General features: G+C 39.7%; 1 protein-coding gene across 3 annotated transcripts in view; it reads left to right on the forward strand.

Moving 5' to 3' along the window:
* TGS1 (trimethylguanosine synthase 1) overlaps positions 1 to 26,217 on the forward strand; it is a 43,712-nt gene that overhangs the window by 1,314 nt on the left and 16,181 nt on the right. For 2 of the 3 annotated variants that reach the window (XR_006198211.1, XM_042923622.1), the window contains exons 2-10: positions 6,534 to 6,598; positions 8,954 to 9,114; positions 9,677 to 10,502; positions 12,812 to 12,929; positions 14,397 to 14,483; positions 16,552 to 16,726; positions 18,888 to 19,194; positions 21,548 to 21,703; positions 23,322 to 23,465. Coding sequence is in view for 2 of the 3 variants with exons in the window: in XM_042923622.1 (XP_042779556.1) it covers positions 6,534 to 6,598; positions 8,954 to 9,114; positions 9,677 to 10,502; positions 12,812 to 12,929; positions 14,397 to 14,483; positions 16,552 to 16,726; positions 18,888 to 19,194; positions 21,548 to 21,703; positions 23,322 to 23,465 (2,039 nt within the window). In the remaining variant the exon portion in view is untranslated. The remainder of the gene's footprint in view (positions 1 to 6,533; positions 6,599 to 8,953; positions 9,115 to 9,676; positions 10,503 to 12,811; positions 12,930 to 14,396; positions 14,484 to 16,551; positions 16,727 to 18,887; positions 19,195 to 21,547; positions 21,704 to 23,321; positions 23,466 to 26,217) is intronic. The other variant, XM_042923623.1, reaches the window with a different exon arrangement.

Consider the following 26,217-nt stretch of genomic DNA (forward strand, 5'->3'; position numbering starts at 1 on the left):
CAGCTCAGGTCACGATCTCGCGGTCCGCGAGTTCGAGCCCCGCGTCGGGCTCTGGGCTGATGGCTCAGAGTCTGGAGCCTGCTTCCGATTCTGTGTCTGCCTCCCTCTCTGCCCCTCCCCCGTTCATGCTCTGTCTCTCTCTGTCTCAAAAATAAATAAACGTTAAAAAAAATTTTTTTTAAAGAAAAGAGGTCTAGAGAGTGGAAGTAAACTGGGGTATGTTTGAGTGAGAGAGGGAGCGACGAGCAGAACTCTGTAAAAAGTAGAAGAAAGCCAAGTCTACATACCTACTTCTTAGCCTGCAGCCAAATGAGTCTCGGGGCTATCTTCATGAAGCCTCCTTTCCACAAAAAAAAAAAAAAAGCAAAGAAAGAAAGGGAATGTGAGTTATAAAATGCATGAAGTTGATGGGGCACCTGGGTAGCTCAGTCAGTTAAGCGTGACTCAGTCAGTTAAGGGTCCCAACTTCAGCTCAGGTCGTGATCTCACAGTTTGTGAGTTCAAGCCCCGCATCAGGCTCTGTGCTGACAGCTCAGAGCCTGGAGCCTGCTTTGGATTCTGTGTCTCCCTCTCTCTCTGCCCCTCCCCCGCTCGTGTTCTGTCTGTCTCAAAAATAAATAATAAACATTAAAGAGAGGTTTTTAAAAAAATGTAAAAATTTGAGAAAAAACTGTCATGCCATACCCCTACAAAACAATATGCTACTAGATTTCAATTAAAGCAACTTTATTTAGAACACAATTTAGGGGGCTCCTGGGTGGCTCAGTCCGTTGAGCTTCCAACTTGATTTCAACTCAAGTCATGATCTCATGGTCATGGGATGGAACCTGATGGGCTGGCACGGAGCATGAAAACTGCTTAATATTTTCTCTCTCTCTCCCTTCCCTCCACCCCCCCCCCCACACACCTCTTCCCCCTGGAATACACGAACTCTCTCTCTTTCTCTCTCAAAATAAAAATAAATGAATAAAACACAATTTAATTGCCATATAAATCACCGATTACTTTGAATTTATTCTCTTTGAACCAAAATGTTCATTTTTTTAAACTTCGTATAATTCATACATATTAAAACTTAGAAGCTCTACTTTGCTTTTAGAAGCCACATTCTGGGTTCAAAATAGGTAAAGAGAAAAGAATGGCTTTTTCCTTTAGATCACTTAATGCTCAAATTATAACCCCTTAGAACAAAAAGAACTTGGAAATATGATCTTGAAATTATTTCCAGGAGAAGTCCTGGGGACTTGGAGACATACTGGCAGTTCAGAGGCTTAATAGTGTAACTCTGACTTTCCAGGTAGAGAAAAGGTCTGTTTCACCATCTTAAAACAACAGATTGACTGTTAGCAAAATTCTAGAATAGATTATTAAACTGAAAAATACAGTACCATACGTTGGAGCAGAAACAGGAAACGAGCATTAGCATAGGTGCCTAATACCTTCTTAGTATTGAGTTGACTCACTAAACTAAACTAAAGGTTATTGTACACCTCTCCTAGAAGGCAGAAAATAGAACCTAATATTGTAACTAATTTTTATTTTCTGAGGACGTTATATTAACATACTGTCAGGGCACCTGGGTGGCTCAGTCAGTTGAGTGTCTGACTTTGGCTCAGATCATGATCTCGCAGTTGGTGAGTTTGAGCCCCACATTGGGCTCTGTGCTGACAGCTCAGAGCCTGGAGCCTGCTCAGGATTCTGTGTGTGTGTGTGTGTGTGTGTGTCTCTCTGCCCCTCCCTGCTCATGCTTTGTCTCTCTCAAAAATAATAAAATAAACGTTAAAAAAAATTAACATACTGTTTTATGAGCTCTAAAGTAATCTGTTTCATCTGCACATTCAGGTTTTCATACACCATATATATGAAGAAGACATAATTACATGTAATGGCGCTCTTAAAAATAATCATCATGATGGCTCAGTAGTAACATGAAAAAATAGCTTACGTTAATAAATGTCTGAATATAAAATATCTACACTATAATTACAATTATGTAAAAATTTTGTGTTAATATGTACATAGTCTAGAGTAGAATGTAGTAAAATGCTGAAATGATGGAGTAGTAGATTTTTGTTATGAAAACAACAGACATTAATTATTTAATTCTTTTAAAGGAATTACTTAATTCTTTTAAATCATTTTTACCTATTATATATATCTGATGCTACTCATTCTTAGAAAGTTTATGCTTTTCTTGTTTTTAAACTTTATTAATTTAAATCCAAGGTATTTAATATATAGTGTAATAATGATTTCAAGAATAGAATTTAGTGATTCATCACTTATATATAACACCCAGTGCTCATCCCCACAAGTGTCCTCCTTAATGCCCCTCCTCCATTTAGCGCCCCCTACCCAACACCCCTCCAGCATCCCTCAGTTTGTTCTATTTAAGAGTCTCTTATGGTTTGTCTTCTTCTCTGTTTTTATATTATTTTTGCTTCCCTTATGTTCATCTGTTTAAAGTCCACATGTGACTGAAGCCATATGACATTAGTCTTTGACTTATTTCGCTTAGCATAATACACTCTGGTTCCATCCACGTTGTTGCAGATGGCAAGATTTCATCCTTTTTGATCGCCGAGTAATATTCCATTGTGCATATATACCACATCTTTATCCATTTATCCGTCGATGGACATTTGGGCTCTTTCCATACTTTGGTTATTGTCACTAGTGCTGCTGTACACATTGGGGTGCATGTGTCCCTTCGAAATAGCCCTCCTTTGGATATCCTTCGGATAAATACCTAGTAGTGCAATTGCTGGGTCACAGGGTAGTTCTGTTTTTAATATTTCGAGGAATCTCCATACTGTTTTCCAGAGCGGCTGCGCCAGTTTGCATTCCCACCAGCAGTGCAAGAGAGATCCTCTTTCTCCGCATCCTCACCAACATCTGTTGTTGCCTGAGTTGTTAATTTTAGCCAGTCTGACAGGTGTGAAGTGGTATCTCGTTTTGATTGATAGTTGCCTGATGATGAGTGATGTGGAGCATTTTTTTCATGTGTCTGTTAGCCACCTGGATGTCTTCTTTGGAAAAGTGTCTGTTTTGCCCATTTCTTCACTGGATTGTTTTTTGGGTGTTGATTTTGATAAGTTCTTTATAGATTTTGCATACTAACCCTTTTTGTGATATTTCATTTGCAAATATCTTCTCCCATTCCGTTGGTTGCCTTTTAGTTTTGCTGATTGTTTCCTTCACTGTGCAGAAGCTTTTTATCTTGATGAGGTCCCAATAGTTTATTTTTCTTTTGTTTCCCTTGCCTCTGGAGACATGTCAAATAAGAAGTTGCTGCAGCTGAGGTCAAAGAGGTTGCTGCCTGTTTTCTCCTCTAGGATTTTGCTGGCTTCCGCCTGTCTTACGTTCAGGTCTTTCATCCATTTTAAGTTTTATTTTTGTGTCTGGTGTAAGAAAGTGGTCCAGGTTCATTCTTCTGCATGTCGCCGTCCAGTTTTCCCAGCACCATTTGCTGAAGAGACTGTTTTTTCCATTGGATAGTCTTTCCTTGTTTGTCAAAGATTAGTTGGCCACATAGTAAATCATTTTAAAATAATTTCAAACTTAAAAAATGGGTCCGTGGGGGCGCCTGGGTGGCGCAGTCGGTTAAGCGTCCGACTTCAGCCAGGTCACGATCTCGCGGTCCGTGAGTTCGAGCCCCGCGTCAGGCTCTGGGCTGATGGCTCGGACCCTGGAGCCTGTTTCCGATTCTGTGTCTCCCTCTCTCTCTGCCCCTCCCCCGTTCATGCTCTGTCTCTCTCTGTCCCAAAAATAAATAAAAAACGTTGGAAAAAAAAAAACATTTAAAAAAAAAAAAAATGGGTCCGTGAACCATATTCCCCTCTACACAGATTCACCAGGTCTTAATAGTTAGCTGCCTTTGTTCCATCTCTCCCTCTGCAGACACAGAGACACTTGGCCAGGCCCCACATACACCATCTTTTCTGAACCATTTGAGAGCAAGCTGCAGACTTGATTCCCCATCTTTCCTAAATACTCCATTGTGCGTTTCCCTAAAACAAGTATATTCTCCTTCATAACCACTGTCGAGGGTTCACATTTCCCCCAGCCTTCCCAGCAGTGTTTCTCTTTTCTTTCTGATCCAGAATTCCACATAGTTCCTCTTATGTTTACTTTTGACTTGTCAATCTCCTTTGGAAAAATTCTTCACCCTTTCCCTCCCTTTCGTGGCCTCAACATTTTAAGAAGTGCAGACCTTACCTTCTCCTTCTGTGGGCTGACCTTACTTAACCTGGGTCTCTCTGACATTTCAACAGGAACAGAGATGGGGCCGTGCCTTCTTGGCAGGAATGCCACAGAAGTGATCCTGTGGTTGGCCCTGCATCGCTTCAGCAATGACTTTCTGGAGATCCAGTCCACCACTGGTGACGTTAACCTCCATTGCCCAATCATTGGAGTCTCCCAGTTTTCTTCACTGTAAAGTCACAGTGATTCCCTTTGCATTAATTAGTATGTTGTAGGAAAGTACTCCAGTGCTATACCAATACCCTGTTGTTGCCTGAATCTGCTACCTCTTGAAGATTGCCAAAGAGTGATTCTCTGCCTGTATCGTTCTACTTTTATAAGTTGGCATTCTGTATGGAGCACTTTCCCTTCTCTCCACATATTTGTTTACTCCTTTATTTACATTAACGTGAACTCTGGATTGTTCGTTTATTGATAAGTTATATTTTATTACTGTCATTTATTTTGATGTTCATATTGTCTCAGCTTTAGCTGGTGGGGGCCTCCTGAGGTGGCTTGTATATCATTTTGATGTGTCCCTGGCATTGTTAGACCTCCTCCTAACCTTCTGGCACAGAAGGTGACCCAAGCATAATCTTTTATAGTCCATGCTTCAACCTGGAACTGCCATTTCTGAAGGTACCTTGGTTCCTTTTAGCGGAGTGGAGTGTTCAGAAACCAAGACTTGGGTGCTCGTTGTGTTCCCTGCTCTTGGGTTTTCATTTCCCCTATGCTCTCTCAGCAGATAGAATCAGGCAGGGTGTATCTGCATTTTACATACATACATAAATACACGTAGGTGTGTAGGAATATCTTGGCTATCGTTATCCTCAGTACATTTACTTATTTGCTCAGTGTAACCAATCTTGCAATCTTACTAGCCTTTTCCTCCATCTGGCACCTAGTGCCCCGTATCCTCGGGTGCTGACAGGCACGCCGTTGATGCCCTCTGTGTAGCTGCTGCTCTCCCCCACCCCCAGAGCCCTCTCCATTGTCCAGTGTTCTTGGGGGCCAGTGGGCATTGTGCCAGAGCACATTTGCACTGCATCCCCTGGCATGTTTGCTGTCCTACTGTGAGTCATCACTTTATCTTTGATAAAGTATCAAAAAATAAACAGGAGGATAGTGAAATATATCAAGTATACAAAAATTTTATTTGGTTGAATTCATTGTGGTTACACTGGAAAAATAGTATCAGGTATTACTTGCAGATGGCTTTATTCTGGCAGTTCTGATGGAGTTTGTTACAGCTCAATTTAATGGTAGGAAGAAAATGGCACAATTTTCTCCTTTTTCAAAGTGTCCTGTCAAGTTTATTTGTGTTAAGTAATCTCTGATCTTAGCAGATAGAAAACAACTCTTGAAGTAGGTATGTAAAGAAAAGTTGAATCATTCACTGTTGTTAAAAATTGTCGAGACTAGGGTATTGGCTGGGTCAGCTGGGGGAGCATGCAACTCTTGGTCTTGGGGTCATGAGTTTGAGGCCCACATTAGGCACCGAGCTTACTTAAATAATTATTCAATTAAAAATTGTTGAGACTGAATGTTTTGTTTTGATTTCTGTGTCAGTTTGATAAAATATCTAAATAAGAACTTCATTGTATGTTAGCCCCCAAAACAACCTTTGCTTGGACTGTGACTATCTTGTCTACTAAGCAATGATAACTTGGCTGATTTGCAAATGGAGTAGGGTCTACATGCGGATTTACGTGTGTGTAAGGTAAATCTTTCCACCTTTTTTTTACATGTTTATTTTTGAGAGACAGCAAGAGACCAAGCATGAGCGGGGGGAGGGCAGAGAGAGAGACACACAAGAATCCTAAACAGTCTCCAGGCTCTAAGCTAGCAGCACAGAACCCGATGTGGGGATCACACCCACGAACCATGAAATCCTGACCTGAGCCGAAGTTGGACTCTTAACAGCCTGAGCCACCCAGCGCCCCTAGATCTTTCCACTTTTATGCTCACTTCTTACAGCAAGTTTAGAGAACACTTTCTTGTTTATGTATTATGAGATCAATTCTTCCCACAATGCCAGAACTACCCTTTAATTATACTAATTAGTAGTTGTAATTATAAATGATTCCTATGTGGTATATATTCCCTGTCTTAGATGGACTATCCTCGTAATAACCTCGTGAGATATGTGTTCTTTCCTCTGTATTACAGATGAGGAAGATATATTAGCAGATTGCTTTTCTGTTCCTTAACACTTTAAATCTATGCTGCCTTGAATTTTTTTCCCAGATTTATAATTTATTTCATTTTTGACTGTTTAATTTGCTTTGCAGAGATCGAAAATTGTGCAATTTGGGATTAAAAGGCTACTATGTCAAAGGCAATGGTGACAATGCAGGTAATACAGTATAAAACCATATGGTCCCTTTTCACTCAAAGTAACTATAATACTGTATTGATTTTAAATATAATTTGTTATAATACCATGTTGATTTGTTGCATAAAATATTATAAATGACAACCAGTAATTATAGTCCTTATTTTTTATTATGACATGGTTCTAGAATCCTTCTCAAAGCACATCTTTTCTTTTCCTGCTAGCTCCTCTATGGACTTGAGATAGCCTCTTTTGCTCTATGTAACGTTCCTTCCTGAGTTGTTGCCATTAGATAAGAGCAGCCTGAAATTTGCAGCTTTGAAAAGTAGAGAGCATATTTTTCCCCCCAGCAAAATTTTATTGTGTTGGAAGATAAACAGAGGCGTATTAAAATTTTCAAGAGTTTATTCGAGCAGACACCTCTCCAAGTCAGGCAGTGCCGGCTCCCTGGTTAGGAGCACCACTCCACGACAGGAGTTAGAGGAGGGGTTTTTATAGAGACGGTGTAGAAGCAAAGCAAGGAAATTACTTGATTGGCTATGGCTTAAGCAGTGGGCTCGTTTGGGGAAGCCTACGGGCTATTTGTGATTGGTTGTTCTTAAGTTTTATTTTCTTCGATCTGAGCGCTTGGATTCTGGCTTAGGTTTTTGGTTTGCTTCCATTGACGACAAAGGCCTTAGAGCCACCTCAGTCTAATGACCTCCTTGTTTATATACTTTACCAATCGTATAAATAAGGTATTCAGGATAAGCGTCAGGATAAGTCAGGATAAGACCATAGTCTTCTGACTGAAGTGAGGAGCCCATCATCTGGGTTCACTTTCCCAAATAACAAATAGAATTTGTTGTATACTTTGAGCCTTATCTAGTTTCCGAAAACCATCTTGCTCTCTCTCAGACTTCCCTTTGAGACCGCGTTTGTTCTTTCCACACAGATCTTTTTTGTTTCTCTAGATACGGGCAAAACTAGCATGAGTGCTAGGCTAAAGTCAGCACAAGTAAAGTGTGTCGTGTTACCCTTAAAAGTCCTTTAACTCTCACAATAATGGAACGAGTCAGTGTTTCTTCAGTTGATTGCTGGACAAAGCGTTTGGTTTGTGTTTCAATGGAATGTACAAATAAGGTTTCTTCACACCCCAAGCTCCTGCTAAACGTAAAATATACATACCATGGGGCACCTGGGTGGCTCATGATCTCATGGTTGTGAGATTGAGCCCCGTGTCGTCGTGGAGCCTGCTAGGGATTCTCTCCTCTCCCTCTACTCCTCTCACTTGCTTGTGTGTGCATGCTATCTCTCTCTCTCTCTCTCTTTTTCATCAATCAATCAATCAATCAATGAATAAAACACATACTATAAAAGGAACATAAAACTTAGCACATTTGTTTTTCCTATTTGCTCTCTCTTAGACTTTCATAAGTTCATTGAGTGGAATGGTAAGTGGAATCCCCCTTATTACTTAGGCAGAGATGTTTTTTTCCCTCTTTGTTTTAGTAGGATTTGTGCACAAAAGATTTCTTTATAGTCTCCATTTTTGCTTTGTAAGACTCACCGTTCTGTTGCCTACAGTCATTTAGCTGGAGTGCAGCTCAGCCCTAATTGAGTATGCTAATGTGTAAAGTGACATTTATCTCACATTTCAAATGGCTAATGGAGCATTTGAATGGCATTTGTCCCGTTAATGGTGTGATACACTTTTTTTATCTAACCATATTAGTATAAAGCAAAACTTACTTTGTTACAATACAACAGGTTTTTTTGTAAGACCTAGAATCAGGAGTTTGAAAGAATCTTCCAGCTCCGTAGATTTCAGACTTGCAATAGCAGAACGCTTTCATTCAATCATCTCTCCCAGAGTCACAGAATATAAATCCCAGTTGCGATTAAGGTACCCTCAAAAAAAATAAATAAATAAAAAATAAAAAAAAATAAAGTACCCTCGAGGCGACTAAAGACATGCCTTTCACCTCTCTTATTACTAGCTCCTAAAGTAACTCCACAAATCATCATTTTAACTTCACTGATCTAGTTGAGTAATACTGCCTGTGGCGAAAACGTGTTTTCCCTGTGATTACTCCACCGTGTCTCCCCCCCCCCCCCCCCCCGTATCCTCAGTACTCTGCACGGTGCAAAGGGCTCTGTGCCCAGCACAGAGGAGGTACTCAGTACGTGTAACTTGAATGGGCAGCTGGTAGCAGGCAGAGCCAGACTAGAAGTTGTCTCTTGATTCTCAGTTGGCCGTTTTTTACTAGTCTTTTTAACTCCTTAAAAATGGTAACACTTGCATGATTCTGGATCTCACGTTCCTCTTTGAAATGAGGACGATAAAACTTACATCTACATTCTCTCTAAAATGAAGCTAACAAATGCTGTCTGTAGGAGACCAAGCAACAGAAGAGGAGGAAGGTGGCACGGCAGAGTTACATGACAGCAAAGGCTTAGGCTTAGATGAAAGTGAACTTGATTCTGAGGCTGAACTCATGAGAAGTATGGGACTACCACTCCAGTTTGGTGGTGTATCTGCACATAAGACTTTTGAGGTAAGTAGGGGCGCCTGGGTGCCCCAGTCGGTTAAGCGTCTGACTCTTGATTTCAGCTCAGGTCATGATATTGTAGTTTGTGAGTTCAAGCCCTACATCAGACTCTGTGCTAGTGGTGTGGAGCCTTCTTGGGATCCTCTGTGTCTCTTTCTCTGCCCCTCTCCCACTTGTGTTTTAAATAAGTAAATAAATTTTTTTTTAAAAAAAGAATTTTTACAAAAGTGTAAGTTACTTTTATTTGTTTCTTCATTTTCTTCATAAAATACCACATGGAATTATTTTATCCCAAATCTAACACGTTCATACATTAGAGCACCCCACTTCTTTTTAAACGTACATATTTATAAATTAACCAAAACTGCAAGTTTTGATATATGTCTATGTTTGATTTTTTCCTCCTCCTGTAAACATAGAGAGTAAAATTAATCTGTGTGTGTAACTGAAGCCCAGGATGAGGGTTTGAGGATCTATTATTTAATTTCATGGTGAAAGAGACTTGGATTCTACTTTCTCTTATACTTTATGAGGTGCATTTGACATTCAAGTTATTTATCTTATGTAGGTGTCTATGAATACTAGAAATAAAGTTAAAGTCAAAAAGAAAAAGAAAAAACAGCAAAAGAAGTACTTACATGAAATTATGAGAGAATCTTGGAGACAAGAATATGAAGATGATGACATTTTGGCTTCAGATGATCCGTCTTCAGTTGAACGGTATGAGAACACCAAAACATGTGAACTTCAAACCAAAAAGGACATTGAAACTGAAAATCTTCCTGTTGAAAATACATTATGCCCAAAGCTAGAAATTACGGAGAAGTGGGAAAAGTATTGGAATGAATATGGCGGAGGGCTCTTATGGCAAAGCTGGCAAGAGAAACATCCAGGTCAGGCACTGTGTTCTGAACCTTGGAACATTCCTGATACAAAGGAGGAATGGGAACAACATTATAGTCAACTCTATTGGTATTATTTGGAACAATTTCAGTATTGGGAAGCTCAGGGTTGGACTTTTGATGCCCCAGAAACCTGTGATACAGATGCTTGTGGGCCTAAAATAGAAGTTGACGACGAGAAAGATGAAAATTGCATAAAAGCAGACTTAACGTCTTTTCCATCTTCATCTATTACCATTGATAGTGAAAGCTCTAGTTCAGGTGATAAAGAGCATAATGAAATACTTGATGGAGTTAGTAACTTAAGTCTGAATTCAGAGGAAGTGGAACAGAGCCGGTTAGATTCTTCAGTAAGTTACGATGGACGTCAGTTGCTAAGTGAAGTCGGCAGCAGCAGAGAATGCCCTGCCACTGGCCAAAGGGAACCATGTCACAGAGGAGCCAAGGACAGCAACGTGTCTGGGAACAGAAGCGCAAACCAAGCAGCTCAGGGTAAGACTGGCCAAGATGTATCCTACTGAACAGGAGAATGAACCTACTGAGCAAAATCACACTAATCCTTTATGCAAGGCTTACACAATGCCAACTACATTTTATAGTGTAAAATGATTTACTCCATATATCACAAGTTGTTTATTTCCCTTTCACATAAATCAGAAAAATGTTTGCAAAGGGTTCTCAAAAGTACCATTTTTTCCACTTGTACCTTGGTGGCCAATTAAAACTTGAAACTCCCTCGGGGCACCTGGGTGGCCTCAGTCGGTTAAGCGTCCGACTTCAGCTCAGGTCGTGATCTTACAGTCTGTGAGTTTGAGCCCCGCATAGGGCTCTTTGCTGACGGCTCAGAGCCTGGAGCCTGTCTCGGATACTGTGTCTCCCTCTCTGTCTCCCTCTCCCTCCCCCACTTGTGCTCTGTCTCTCTTGCTCTCAAAAATGAATAAAACACAGAAACGAAACAAACAAAAAACACCTTGGAACTCCCTTGAGAAATTTAGAATAGACATGGAACTTCCAAGTTTCTGTGAAGCAAATGTATGTATAGGAGGCATATTAGAGAATGGTTCAGAGTACACAATGGATATCAGGCAAATCGTACTCTAAGTTATATCTGGAAATTTATTTTGGAACCAATGAAGTCTTGCTCTGTAGGGAATCTCAACAGGGCATGATATTAATTTTTATCTAGAAGAGTTGACCTCAGGATCCTCGTTAAATATCCAGGATAAGGAACTTAGTTGACTCCAGCCTAAGTGATTGAAAACGTAACGAAACAAAACCTGTCATGCAAATTGATGTCTAAAGAACTAAAGAAAGGATGAAAGAAAGCCAGTGAGAGGTATGTTAAGTCAGAGGTGGTTATTAAGAATGCTCTTGCTAGGGAAAAGGATTCTAACTGATGGCACCAGGAAAATGAGAGGGGAAGAAATTTTTATGTTTGGCATCCTTGATGTTTGGTGCCAGACAAGTCTGGTTTGTAATGGAGGACTTTCTTCTCGGCCTCATTCCTATATGAAGCAAAAGGTTTTGGCCTTTTATTTAACAATTGGGTTTGCTTTGTTCCTTGGATTGCTGATTTTCATCTAGCTGAGAGTTCCCTTTAGAGAGAGTTCCTGAAGGACCCTACCTACTTCTTTATTTCTTTTTTCTCTGTGCTCTCCCAATGGAGCTTACCTCAGTATTATCATTCTTTTCTATTTTGGTGTTATTTTCCTCCTTTTTTTAATGTGATTATGTTAGTCTTTTGACACTCCTCTCTGCTCTCTCGATTACTTTCTGTGCTGATTTTGACCATAAAACTAGAAATCTGTATATTGGCCCATGTATTGGCCACTGTCTTACTACTTCATGTTGCTTCTTTGACCATCCTCCCTTCCTGTTTGTTCCCTTTGTCAAACATAGTAAACCTCATAGTCTCTGCCTTCTGTGGTCTATTTCCTAGTTTGCATGCATAGATTGGCCATTTTTGTCACCTTTTCCCTTAATTATGTGTGTAATTGGCCATTTCTTTAATTAGTCCTGGGGTGAGTGCCACCAGGATCAATCTGAGAATTCGAGGTTTTAATTTGTTTTGGATCCTCCCTTGAGATCACAACACAAGGTATATGTTGCATGTTTTCTATGTAAGCATATATGTTTTCTATTGTTTGTGGTTGCGTATTCTCCTGAAATAGTCTGTGCCTACACAATCAGAGTATCCCATTGTCTACACTACAGACAACTCTCCATTTCTAGTTCCCCCTACTCACTTTGTGCCAGTCTGAAGAAATACAGAACAAAGACAGGTGCCTCAGTCAGAGCAGCCACAGGTTTAAAAGCATTCTTCTTAAATGATGGTGCTTACCTTTCTGTTACTTCCGTTGTCAATTTAAGGGCTATATTAGAGACCAATGTATTTGCTTCTTAATAAGGAGAAATCATTTTTCTGAAAACACTGTATTCAGAGTCATGTAAGTTAAAATTCAGTCAAATGTGATAGCTGTTAGTGTGTGTGATTAGAAAGCTTTCACAAAAGTAACTGTGGATTAATTTATGTAGATTTGAACAGTTATGAGGAAAAAGTTTTCATTTGCTTTCTAAGTAGTTAGATCACAGAAACTTTAATAGATAGGCATAGCTACAATTTTACGCTCAGACTCTGCATGTGGATACACAAAATAGGTCGATTCGATCTGGCGCCGTGCCTGACATGCGCATACAGTTCATTGCAAGAAAGGCAGTAAAGTATTTGATCGCCTTTGCAAAAGGCAGAGGAATTGTCAAACCAAGGAGAGAACTCCACTGCAATATCTCTGCCTCTTTAGATTCACAGGACTCTTCCGAAGCAAACGCAATCAGAGAAAGACCACACTCCAACAGTATTGATGGAGACGAGAGTGAAGAAGATCCACCTGAACGTAAGCCAAGCAAACTCAAGAGGAGGCAAGTAACACATTACCTCCCTCTCCACAGTGGGGTAGCAGAAGCACTTGTGTCCATGAGGGGGTGGCTCTAAAGCATTTGTTGTATTACAGTACTTACTGTTAGTCCTGGAGAAAAGGAGAAAAGATGAGACGTACTAGCCTTGGAACACGGTCAAATCCCAGCAGTCAGATCCCACAGTTTCTTGTCTATAAAATGGAACCAATGCTTTTTTTAATGAGATCGTTAGGAAGACTAGAACTAGCATGTAATATATCTGATGGTAGTGTCAGTAGGTGACAGCTTTTAATGTATCCGTAGATATGGTTTCTCTCAAGGACGTTCTGATTTTTTCTTCAAAAATCTAAGTATATGGTATCACAGAATTTTATGCTAAAAGACCTCAAGTATCTAATGCTCTTAGTCTGCACGTGAGAATATTAAGACAAAATGAGGGTAAGTGCTTTTGCCCAGAGTTACATAGCAAAACAATGGCAGTTCCAAGGCTGATGCCCAGACCAACTCTTCTGGAGGCAATGCTCTTCTAGTATACTATTGATATGTAAAATTAAAGCGACAAGTAACATAGGTTGGATACAGTCAAATGCTAATTCCGTAAGATACAAGGAAAGGACGGATGTTGCAGAACTTAGATGTTAGCTAAAAACATTTTATTTCTGTGACAGGATGTGAAGTGTTCCACATATGACTTTTATGTTACATACAGCTTCTAGAAAAAATAATATGCAAACTTTGGGGGCCCAGTAACCTAGTACTTTCATAAAAGCATGCCTCCATTGTGTTCCTTCTACATGGTTTGCAGTGCTTGTTAATTCCTCCTTAAGTGCCCAGAAGCAGAGACTCTGTGTGTTCTTACATTTCTGGAACGTGGTAGGTCCACCATGAATGTTCAGTGAGCTTAATTTAATTTGTAAGAATTATTTCTCACCATTTTCTCTTAGTACTGTCACGTACGTCATAGGGGTCACTGGGAGGTATCCCCGTTAGATCAGTGATCGTGGGTTACTTGATAACACACTTGTATCACAACCTTATTCTTCATATTTTTTTTAAATTTTTTGGTTGGATTAATACTTCTCCAACGTTTTCTTTGTTTTTGAGGAAAACTTCTAAAGGTAACATTCTAGGAGCTTAGTTGAAGGCTGTAGTTTTTACAGGTGTTTTTCCGAAGGCAAATGGAGAGATGTGTATTCGTGCCATGTTCAAGAGTAGAGAGAGTTACTTGACAAAGTTTAGGATCTGAGTGCTTTTTGCTGTGTTCCAAATACTGCTGGGTACGTTATCTTATTTGGAAAATCTGATTGAAGTACTCTTTCCTGTCTTCGTGGATCTGTGAGCTGGAGCTGTGGTTGACTGTTGTGATTAGAAAGTGTGTGTAGATTGCCTCTGTGTACCTTTTGAAATTTTCATTAACTGGTGGCCTGAAGATATGATGGTTTGTCACTGTTTTACCTTTTGTTTGTTTAGCCACGAGCTGGACGTCGATGAAAACCCAGATTCAGACTTTGATGACGATGGTTCCCTTCTGGGATTCAAGCATGGCTCAGGACAAAAGTAATGATGTATAAACACTGTTGTTTTCCCAAAATTGTGACACTTCAGCTGTCTTAAAGTTCTCTGATAGCTAATGATAGTTATAGATTTGATAGCATTTAAGACAGTAGAGGTAAAACACCAGCCTCTCTTGCGGAGAGATCACCACGCATTTGCTATATTCACATACATCGTTTCCTCGGTTGCGCGGCATGCAATCCAATATCGTTATTACAATTTCATAGATGAAGCAGTGACTTGGTTGGGATCATATCTTTTCCCAGGGAGAGGATACAGGGCAAGGTTTTGAGACTTCTAAGCAACCCTGACTTATCAGTGCTCACACAATTATCTAATCCTTGTGTGTTTAATTGATTACCCTGTATGTACTTCTGGGTTGTTCCTAAGATTCAGGCGTGTTCCTTCGAGGTTCTTCCCAAGTTACTGTGCGTACCAATAGTTCATTCCTTCATACCGCTGAGTAGTATCCCATTGTATGGATGTACCATAGGTTCTTTAACCATTCATCTATTAAAGGACATTTGGACTATGTATGGTATTTTGCCATTACAAATAAACTGCTATGAACATTTATATACAGAAGGTGTACGTTTTCTCTGGTATTAAATGCCCAGGCATTAAATATAAGAAAAGTGAAGGGCTTATTGCACATACCATGAAGACCAAACTGAGTATTTAAGGCACATTAAAGACCTACCATTTATGTCAACATGCACCAGCGATTTAAACCAAGATTAAGGTCTTTGATGTTTCTAAGGGTCGAGACTTTCTTTGTTAGTTGTGCAGTTTTAGCTGATACCTACATGTTATGAAGTCAGCAAGGAAAGGACATAGATCTCAAAGTTGACTTATAAATTGAATCCAAATCGGTTAAGGATTACATGCTCATGATACTATAAATATTTTTTTAATTATCAATTATCTCTCCCTTACGGTACTTGAAGGCAGTTGCCGTTGGTATAATTATTTAAGGCTAAGGCTCACAAAGATGAGTAATATAAAATGTCTTCTTGATAGTGCCATGTTTAAATTCCTGACAGAATTTATTTCTACCCACATGTAATTTTATTGAGAAATTACTTGAGTGGCCCTTGCTAGGATACATCCCTGGAGATTTATTCTGTGACCTGGGATTTAACTTAACTATTCTTCTGTTTAGGATTCCCAGTTCTACTTAGAAGAAAAGGATAAGGGGGACCTGAGTGGCTCAATTGGTTAAGTGTCCGACTCTTGATTTTGGCTCGGGTCACGATCTCCTGGTCATGAGATTGCGTTGGGCTTCACGCTGGGCATGGAGCTTGCTTAAGATTCTGTCTTTTGCTCTGCCCCTCTTCTGCTTGTGTGCTCCCACTCTTTAAAAAGAAGAAGAAGAAAAGGATAAAATGGACTTTTTTATAAAGTTTATAATATGGCTAGAAGATAACACCTGATATTTAACACTAAACTTCAGGAGTTTGTAAGTGCTAAATTGTATATTACACTTTAAGTTTCTTATAGTCTGTGGGAGAAGTACTTAAATAAGGCTTGATATGGTCATAGAAGTCTTTGTAGCAGATCTTTATCTTTTAAGACTAGAAAAATTCAGATGGTTAGATCAGCAGATATTTTCTAGTTATTTTGTTAATATGGGTTTGCTCCTTGGGTAAGCTCAGATTAATTTAGGTTAAGAAGTCAGTGACCACTTTTAAAATAATTGAAGTCCAGGTATGTATGTATGAAAGAGCTTTGGTATCATCTCACCGTGAGAAAAGATTATATTTCCCTGATGTGCAACGGGGTTACATGTTTCTGCGATTTCTTTATTACACTTTACTATGTAATACCTGCTTTCTGCTATATATAAGGTATGTTGATACTCCCAACTGATGTTTCAGATTTACTTAAAATTAACATACAACTCCTATGCATTTGAACTTTATTTCATAATTTTTATAATTTAGAAAAGAAATTAAAATGGTGGCTGCTAATCGAAAAATAGTGAAAATTGTCCGTTTTATTCTCTTTTCATATAAGAAAACAAACTCACAGAACTTAAGGTTTGAGTCATCTTCCTTTGGTTTGGTCACAGATACGGTGGAATTTCAAATTTCAGTCATCGGCGGGTCAGATACTTGCAGAAGAATGTGAAGTATAAGTCAAAGTTCCTGGACATGAGAAGACAAATAAATATGAAAAACAAACACATCTTCTTTACTGAAGAGTCAGATAAAACATTTTTCAAGAAAAGCAAAGCTTTGACTAAGGTCTGTATAAATTTTGTTCTATATTTACAGAAAGAATCTCATTTTGTGAGCTTGACTCAAATGGTATTCAAATGGAAATCCTGCTTCTAGCAGATATAAAGGTGCCTAAAATTCTCTTCCCCTTGCTTCCTAAAGGCATATAGCATGTGAACTAAATTTGAAAAAGAATAAGTTGGTAGTAATGTTATGTTTTGAAAGCTATAAAGTATCTGGGAAGATAGATAAAATTGCCTTGTATATGTAGTAACAGTGAGACTTTCTCATCTGCTTCAGGCTAAGTAGGATCCTGGAAGTCAATTTCTAGTACAGCTTTTATTGTAAGTCTTAATTACGAGATCATCCAGAGGCGATCAATTAAACATTGCACTATGGGGCGCCTGGGTGGCTCAGTCGGTTAAGCGTCCGACTTCGGCTCAGGTCATGATCTTGCGGTTTGTGAGTTCGAGCCCCACATCGGGCTCTGGGCTGACAGCTCGGAGCCTGGAGCCTGCTTCGGATTCTGTGTCTCCCTCTCTCTCTGCTCCTCCCCCGCTTGTGCTCTGTCTCTCCCTCTATCAAAAATAAATTTAAAAATGTTAAAAAAAAAAAAAAAACAATTTAAACATTGCACTAACCAGTTCATCCTAATGGTCTCATGCAAATTTAGTGATTTACACTGTTAACTGGAGTGTTCACTAGAATATTCGTGTCCCCTCTCTTGGACTCTGCTATACCTGCTGTGCCAGCACCTGAAAAACAAAAGTAATTAGAATAGTTTTTGCTTGGTTTGATAAGTGATACTTTTCCGTTGGGGGGTGGTAGGCAGGGAGGACACCTTCTCATGAGTGAAACCTTTGTATCATTGTATTAGTCACTTCTCCAGCAACTCCTTTGGACAACAGAACAAAATCTCAGATCCTGTAATGACTTTGTTTTACCCTTAAGGTACATTATCCTTCCTAGCTTCAGCATTCTTCCAAAACATGCAACAGACTTATGTTGCTGCCTTCATGTTTTCCTTTTCATTTTAGATTGGTTGGTTGCTAGTGATATTTTAATATTTTAGTGGCCCTGGTTATGTCTGGAACACATTTCCCACTTCAGGTCAGTCAGTCCTATAGAACTTTTTATTGGTTGGATGTGATTGCCCCTATACATCCATCTGTAGACAAAGCAGAAACATACCTGCTATGTATTGACAAGGAAAAAAAGAAATATGGCTGTTGTGTCCTTAGTTATCTGTCTGATACATAGGCACAGTCCCCTTGAAGATTCTGGGTTTGTCTGTGCTCATCTTCCAATTTCCTCTTGGGAGGGTCATGAACTCTTGTTATGAAGAATATTCTTGTAGGGGCATCTGGGTGGCTCAGTGGGTTAAGCATCTGACTCTTCATTTCAGCTTAGGACATAATCTCATGGTTTGTGGGTTTGAGCCCTACATTGGGCTTTGCACTGACAGTGCAGAACCTGCTTGGGATTCTCTCTCTCCACCCCCCCCCCGCCCCTCCCCCTCTCAAAATAAATAAATAAGCTTAAAAAAGTTTTTGTTTAAAAGAATATTCTCGTTACAGAAGTTTGCAAGGAAGTTACCTGACCTTATTAACATTTCTAAGAAACGAAGTTTTTAGGAATCCTTTTACAGGCTTCACTCCGTTAAAGGGCAGTTTGCATTGTTCTTTTTCTTCAGATGGGCACTAAATCTTTTTAGAGTTTATCTTGGATGCTGAGTACAATTTAACATAGACTATAGCCTCAGCCATTGAAGAAAGGCCTGTATGATTAGAAAAGATAACATTAATGACAATAATAAGTAGGTACGTGTGTAATGGCAATATCACATAGTATGGTTATATTGTCAGAAGCATCTATGGAAAGCTACTGGAACAGTTCAGCTTTATCCTCTTAGTGCTAATTGATTACAGGAAAGTCACCACCTTGTGTTTAAGCTGATATTTTCTTCCTTCTCAAGAAATCTTTAATAAGGTCATGGTATGTCCAGATAAGAAAATTGTGCCGTTAGCTCAGAATTACTTTTTGCGTAATTAGCTTGTATGATACAGTGTACTTATTGGAGCTAATAATTATGACTCAGCTTCTCAGTGAAGTCCAAATGGTCAAAGCAGGTGGGACTATTCTGTGCAATTTAGAATTAATTCGTGCTTGTGATGACTGACAATTTCAGGTAGAAAAATTTCTAAAATGGGTGAATGAACCAATGGATGAGGAAGCATCACAGGAGTCAGTTTCTCATGACAACGTGCAAGACACGTGCACAAGCAGTGATTCAGAGGAGCAAGAAATGTCTGTTAAAAAAGGCGATGACCCACTTGAGACGAGCAATCAAGAACCTGGAAAGTGTCACGCCGTGTCTTCAGCTGGTGAACTGGAAACAGAAAAAAATGAAGGAGACAGCACAGTAACAGCTATTACACATCAGGAAGATTGTGTTACTCAGATTACACCAGATTCTGTACAGGTCAACACTGAAAGTAAGACTGTGCTTCAACTTACTGATGAATTTGGATAATGTGCTTCCCTAGCTGTCACTTGTTAACCGTCTATACCTAAGGATGCACCGCTATTTTACTTTATTTTATTTTATTTCATTTCATTTTATTTTATTTTATTTTATTTTATTTTATTTTATTTTGAGGTGGGGGTAGAGCATGTGTGCACACACGGGGAGGGGCAGAGAGAGAATGTGGGGCTCGATCCCACAACCCTAGGATCACGACCTGAGCCGAAATCAAGAGTCAGACAACTAACTGAGCCACCCAGGCGCCTCTCACCGCCACTCATTTTCAAGTAGAGAGGGTGCACAGTAAGTGTAAATGTGCTAGTGGCTATGGTTTGGCACCAGAAGACTACACTCTTGGCTGAGCAAGCGTCATGAGATACAAGGGCACGCATGTGGGAAAACTGAGTGTCTCTGTTCCACCAAGATTGGTCTCTGCCACTACCCTCTGCTCCCTGGGCTAAAAGTGACTGGCAGTCCCTTTTATCCCTCTTGAAATTTGGTATTGCTCTGGTGTTCCTTTTAATAATTCTTTTTATTTTGGGGCGCCTGGCTGGCTCAGTCGGTTAAGCGTCCAACTTCGGCTCAGTTCGTGATCTCGCGGTTCGTGAGTTCGAGCCCAGCATCGGGCTCCATGCTGACAGCTCAGAGCCGGGAGCCTGCTTCAGATTCTGTGTCTCCCTCTCTCTCTGCCCCTCCCCTGCTCACGCTCTTTCTCTCTCTCTCTCTCTCTCAAAACTAAATAAGGATTAAAATAAATTTTTTTTTTAATATTGAGGAAAATACCTCATTTGAATCTTGATTTGTGTGTGTGTGTGTGTGTATGTGTGTAGAGAGCTGTATTCTTTGTATCACATACTCCTTTGCCTTTCTAAAAAGCATACTAAAGTAGTTTAAATTTTTTTTATTGTCATGTACAACTGATGTTCATATGGTACTTGCAGATTTCATGTGCCTTATTTTCATTTAATCTATAAAATAGCCCAGTGAGGTAGATGGAATTATCCCTGTTCTATAAATACAGAAAGTAAAGCTCAGAGAAACTAAGAATTTGCCTGAGATCACACAGCTAGTAGGTGGCATAGCTAGGACTCAGTACCAGGTTGTCTGGTCCCCCAGTCCCATTTCCCCCCTACCGCTTCCCTCCTTCCCTAATTACCTCATGTCACAGTGCTGGTAGTTCTCACCTGGGCCCCTACCACCCACCTCAGGGGCATTTGGAAGGTGTTGGCTGTTAGAATGACCTGGGGGTAGGGGCATTTAGTACTTGGGGTTAACCTTCTGTCGTGTATAGGATGATCTTGCACAGTAAGGAATTGTTCATTCAGATGTTAGGGTTGATGACACCTTGTGCTGTTTGCAATGACCGGATGACGTATTAAGACATAGTTCTATCCTTGAGAATCATTGAAGCAGTAGTTTTATTTGTCATCATCAATTCTTCTCATTATGTCTAGCTGTGATAATGCTCTTTCTAAGTTGCTATTTCTGATCTCAGAACTGAGACAAGATAACCAAATTAATAAAAACTGTTTAAGAAAAAAGTCCGTCACCGGGCGCCTGGGTGGCCCGGTCAGTTAAGCATCTCACTTTGGCTCAGGTCATGATCTCACAATCGTGTTCTGTGCTGACAGCTCAGAGCCTGGAGCCTGCTTAAGATTCTGCGTCTCCCTCTCCTCCCCTGCTCACACTCTGTCTCTTGCTCTCTCAAAAATAAATAAAACATTTAAAAAGAAGAAGAAAAAGAAAAAGTCCATCTTTGAATGAATGAGATCCTTTTCTGTTAACATTAAAGCCATGACCTATTTTAATTTCCTTTAGGTCATAGGATCTTCAGGTCATGTCTGTGTTCAGAGGATTGACCAAGTTAGGACTCAGTCAGTCCTTGGGAGGTTTTATTTTAAAGAAGGGAAGAACAATGTTTGGATTTCTATAATTGACCGACTAAAGTAGTACCTTATCTAACAGAAGTAATAACTTTTATACCTATGTAGTATCTGTACGCATCCCCTAACAATCTTGAGAAGTAAGTAGATAAAATACTATTCATTCATTCCTTTTGAGGAATTAAAAGTTGGATCTTAGTGAGCCTGGGTTTCTTTACCAAGCCCAGGCAGGTTATAAACAGCAAAATAGAAGCTGTCATGTAAAGTCAGTGCTATGTGCATCAGGCCCTCCTGCTTCTCCAGGGGTGCCGTGGCACGCATGTTCTGGAGTGCATTCCCAAATTGTAAATACTGAATGTGGCTATACTTTTAGATAAATTCATCTACGATTTCCTTTTTTTCATAGTGAGCATCTGTATTTTTTATATTCTTTTATTTTAGCTGAAAGTAAAAAGAAGAAGAAGACAAAGAAAAACAGGAACAAAAAGGTAATTGGCCTGCCTCCCGAGATAGCTGCTGTTCCTGAACTGGCAAAGTACTGGGCCCAGAGATACAGGCTCTTCTCCCGTTTTGATGATGGGATTAAATTGGACAGAGGTAAAGTATATGTGGGGTTTTTTTTGACACTATTTTGAAATAATTTCAAAGTTACAGAAACATGGCAGGAATAGTAAAAATTTCATAATGCCCTTTACCCATATCTGACTGCTTGGTAACATTTTGCCACGTTTGCTTTATCATTCTGTGTGTGTGTGTGTTTCTGATCCAATCGCTCCTACCCCTTAATACTTGTATGTGTGTTTTCTAAGAACAAAGATACTTTATGTAATGGTGATAAAATTACAAATTTAACCTTGCTGCACTATTCTATTCTGCAGTCCAGACTGCAGTTTCATCTGTTACCCTAATCATGTCCTTTATGGCGTTTTTTCTTCCAGTTGAGGACCACGTCTTGCATTTAGTTTTCATGTTGTTTTCTTTTCCTTTCATCTGGAATAGTCCCTCAGCCTTTTTTGTCTTTCTTGACTCTGACATTTTCCAAAGAAAAGCGGCCAATTATTTTCTACAGTGTCTCTTAGTTTGAGTATATATGTATTTTTAAAACTTCACATTCAGGTTTAATCTGGATTTGTGGCATTTTAGGATGGATAGCAAAAAGAGTCAATAGACTATTAAGCAGAACATCTGATGAAGAAATACCTAGTGCAGAAGGTGTCATTTAATGAATTAACTCTGGAAGCGGAGTTCTTCTGTGAGTGTTCCTGCTATGTCTGGAACACCTTCCTTCATTCATTTCTGCAAATTGATGCTTATTTTCATATCGGGGCTCCCTAAACATTGGTCTTTATTGACTGTCAAAATCAGGAGGCTTGATCTGTGGTTAGAATTTTGGGTTCTGTGAACCTCTTCTAATAATTTACAAAATGTTGTGTTTGTTGTGTATCGAAGAAAGTACATAGGAGTTTGGAGAAATAAGACTGGATAAAAAAGCTTTCTAATTTATAAAAGGAATTTATATTTGTATTCTTCCAACAATGAGGAGCCATTTAAAGTTTTGGTAAGGAAAGAGAACAGGAAAATTGGTGCATGATTTTGTTCCAGAGAAATAAATTTCTGAAAAAAAATGTTAATTTTTTCTGTTGGGAAAGGAAGTCAGTATCCTCTTTCTTCTGGAGTGGGCATAGGACCCCGTTTCTGAAAATGAAGAGGGGTCTATTCCTACAGCTTTGCATCCTTTTGCTGTCAGCTTCTTGCTTTTCCTGACCCTTTTGAAATGTACACATTTTTCCAAAGTGTCGAGTACAAATCTGGCTCAATAGTTCCCCGTTAGAAATAAAGTAATCCGGAAACTCAGTGGGGTTTGGGGAGTTGGCCAGTTGAATAGAGCCAACTTTCCATTTTCCTTAATAGTCATTAATACTTCAAACAGAAAAACGAAAGTTGCATTCAGTTGTTAGAAGTATATTATAAAAGCAACAGGCAAGAATTGAGACGGTTGCTTCTGTGCAAATCGGGAATGGGAATAGTACTGCTTTTTATAACAAGCTCTACTGAACTTTCTGTAAAAAAAAAACGAAGCAATTTATAAGTTCTTGAAAAGAGAAACTAGATCTTGTTCGGGTATAGCATATATAGTAACGTTTGCTGTGATGTTTGTGCTCGGGTTGGCTTCTTGAAATTGAACCATCTTCATCGGGATGCTCTTCCTCTGCAGAGGGCTGGTTTTCAGTGACCCCTGAGAAGATTGCTGAACACATTGCTGGCCGGGTCAGCCAGTCCTTCAAGTGTGACATTGTAGTAGATGCATTTTGTGGAGTCGGAGGAAATACCATTCAGTTTGCCTTAACAGGAAAGAGAGGTAATTAGCCGGCAATGGAAGAAAGCGATTTATTTTCCATTTGTTTGAGTTAAAAAGTTTCATTTTGCTTTAGCCTATCTATGTTGTATATAATTAGTAACATAACCCCGAATATCCAAAATCATAATAGCAGGGCGCCTGGGTGGCTCAGTCAGTTAAGCATCTGACTCTTTAGTTCGGCTCAGGTCAGGATCTCACAATGAAATCGAGCCCTGCATTGGGCTCTGTGCTAACAGCACAGAATAAGTAAATGAACATTTTTTAAAAATACATAATAATAGGGGCTCCTGGGTGGCTCAGTCGGTTAAGTGTCTGACTTCAGCTCAGGTCACGATCTCGCAGTCCGTGGGTTCGAGCCCCGCGTCGGGCTCTGGCTGATGGCTCAGAGCCTGGAGCCTGCTTCCGATTCTGTGTCTCCCTCTCTCTCTCTGCTCCTCCCCCGTTCATGCTCTGTCTCTCTCTCTGTCTCAAAAATAAATAAACGTTAAAAAAAAAATTTTTTTTTTAAAAATACATAATGATAATAATAATAACAACAGCATATATCAAGCCATACACCCTGTATCACGTACTAGCATAAGTGCTTAATATGTATACATTTATTAGTCAGCAGTCTTGTGAGGTGTATCTTTTACTATCTGTGTTTCACAAATAAGCAGAAAAATAAAGAGATGAAATAATTTGCCCAGGATTACACAGACACAGCTTGGTGAAGCCAAGATTAATAACATTATAGAAAACCAACAATTCTGAAATGGGAAGGCATTCTTTAGAAGAAGAGTGGACAGGGAGTACCTGCTTTTCCTCCTCTGTGACTTTGGACATCATTTAACCTCAGTTTAAAGGAGACCTTAAATTGAGATAACGTCTGTAGTACCTTTCAGCTTTAACATCATAAGACTCTAAAAATCTTTCAAGTGTTAAGTCCTCCTCATGTTTGACTTTGGAATCCCGGAAAAGAAAACCTCTATTACTGTATATCTGCCAAGAACTTTGTCAAGTAGGTAGTACGTGTGCTGTTTCCCAGGGAAAAGAAAGCTTTATAAAATTGAACAATCTGCCCAAATTGGCATAGCTGAGTCATGAAGCCAAGGTTTTTTTCCTGATATCCCTGTTCTTTCTAAATTCTTTTGAAAGCATAGTATCAAAGACATCAATTGTTGAGTCATACTCTGAAGATGCTTTTTTTTCCCCGACATCTTTCTATGATACATGTAGTTTCCATCTCAGTGAATTAAGGTTAAGTCTCATTAATTTACATGAAGTTCGTAATGTTGACTAGGAAAGCATGATTCTGGAAGCCTAATATAGAAGCTAAAAATCATGAAGGAAAACTTAACATTGATTTTAAGACCCATGCTGATGAACTGTGACCCTTATTTAATCATGCTCCAGGGCAGGGCATTGCCCACCTTATATGGTCTCCCAATAGCCTGAATGAAAGTTGTTTTCAGAGTTACTGGAATAGGAATTATTTTCTTGTTTTCCTTGAATTCATTATTTACTCTGCAATTTCTTCTCTGCACTTGCCAGATAAACCCTTCCTGTGAGCTCAAATCAGTGTATATTGCATGAAAATGATTTTTCAAAATCATTGTCAACTTGGTCTCAAGTTGTCAACTTGGTCTTCATTTTGACATTGCATCATAACATGACAATTAAAATATCCGCCCTCCGGGGCGCCAGGGTGGCTCAGTCGGTTAAGCGTCCGACTTCAGCTCAGGTCACGATCTCACGGTCCGTGAGTTCGAGCCCCGCGTCGGGCTCTGGGCTGATGGCTCAGAGCCTGGAGCCTGCTTCCGATTCTGTGTCTCCCTCTCTCTCTGCCCCTCCCCCGTTCATGCTCTGTCTCTCTCTCTCTCTCAAAAATAAATAAACGTTTAAAAAAATAAAATAAAATATCCGCTCTCCGATAAAGCAGCAAATAGATCTGGATATTTTTTCAAATACTATGGAAACTGTCCATATTGTAGATTTGTATTTCTTTGAATATAGGTCCGTAGCCAAGGCTTTCTGCAGCTTAGTACACATTTGGTAAAGGAAAACGTCTAATGTGGGTCCCACGCTAAAGGAAGTCTATTTCTGGCATGTTCTTCCAGATCCAGCTTTCATCAAGGTGCCTTAGGGTCTTTTAATCACTCACGCTTACAGGTAGCCAGCTTCTGGGAGGAAAGGGAAGCAGATAGCGAACACCATGCCTCTCTGGTACTGTCATGACCTGGGTTCTGTCTTTGCAGCATCTGGAATGGAAAGCCTAGGACCCCTCAAGCCTGTTCAGCATAGTGGTGTCCTGTGACCTGTTTCCCAAACAAGCAGCAACAGCTCGCAGATGCTCTAATGTTAGTTATAGGTACTGCTCCATGCTAGGGGATTCAAAACATTTGAAGTATAATTGATTGTGTGCTTACATATCTCTATGTGTGTTGATATATATATACACATATGCACATAATCATTCTTCAGCTGAATATATATGAATCCACACACATACGTGTACGTGCCCATACACCTATGAGAAAATAGCGTTGTGTATGATTGACATGATCCCTTTGTGCCATTGCTTCCTTCCACCCAGATGGTTGTGGTCTATGCATCTACTCACCTGAGTGTTAGAGAATCCACAAGGTTTTACATTTTGCCGTTAAAGATTTTTTCCCTCTCTATCTACTTCAGTATCCTTGCTATTCGATAGAATTTTCTGTGATGATGGCAACGTTCTGCATCTGCATTGTCTAGGTGTGATAGCCACTAG

This window comes from Panthera leo, chromosome F2 (genome assembly GCF_018350215.1).
Source record: "Panthera leo isolate Ple1 chromosome F2, P.leo_Ple1_pat1.1, whole genome shotgun sequence".
In the NCBI taxonomy this organism is placed as follows: Eukaryota; Metazoa; Chordata; class Mammalia; order Carnivora; family Felidae; genus Panthera; species Panthera leo.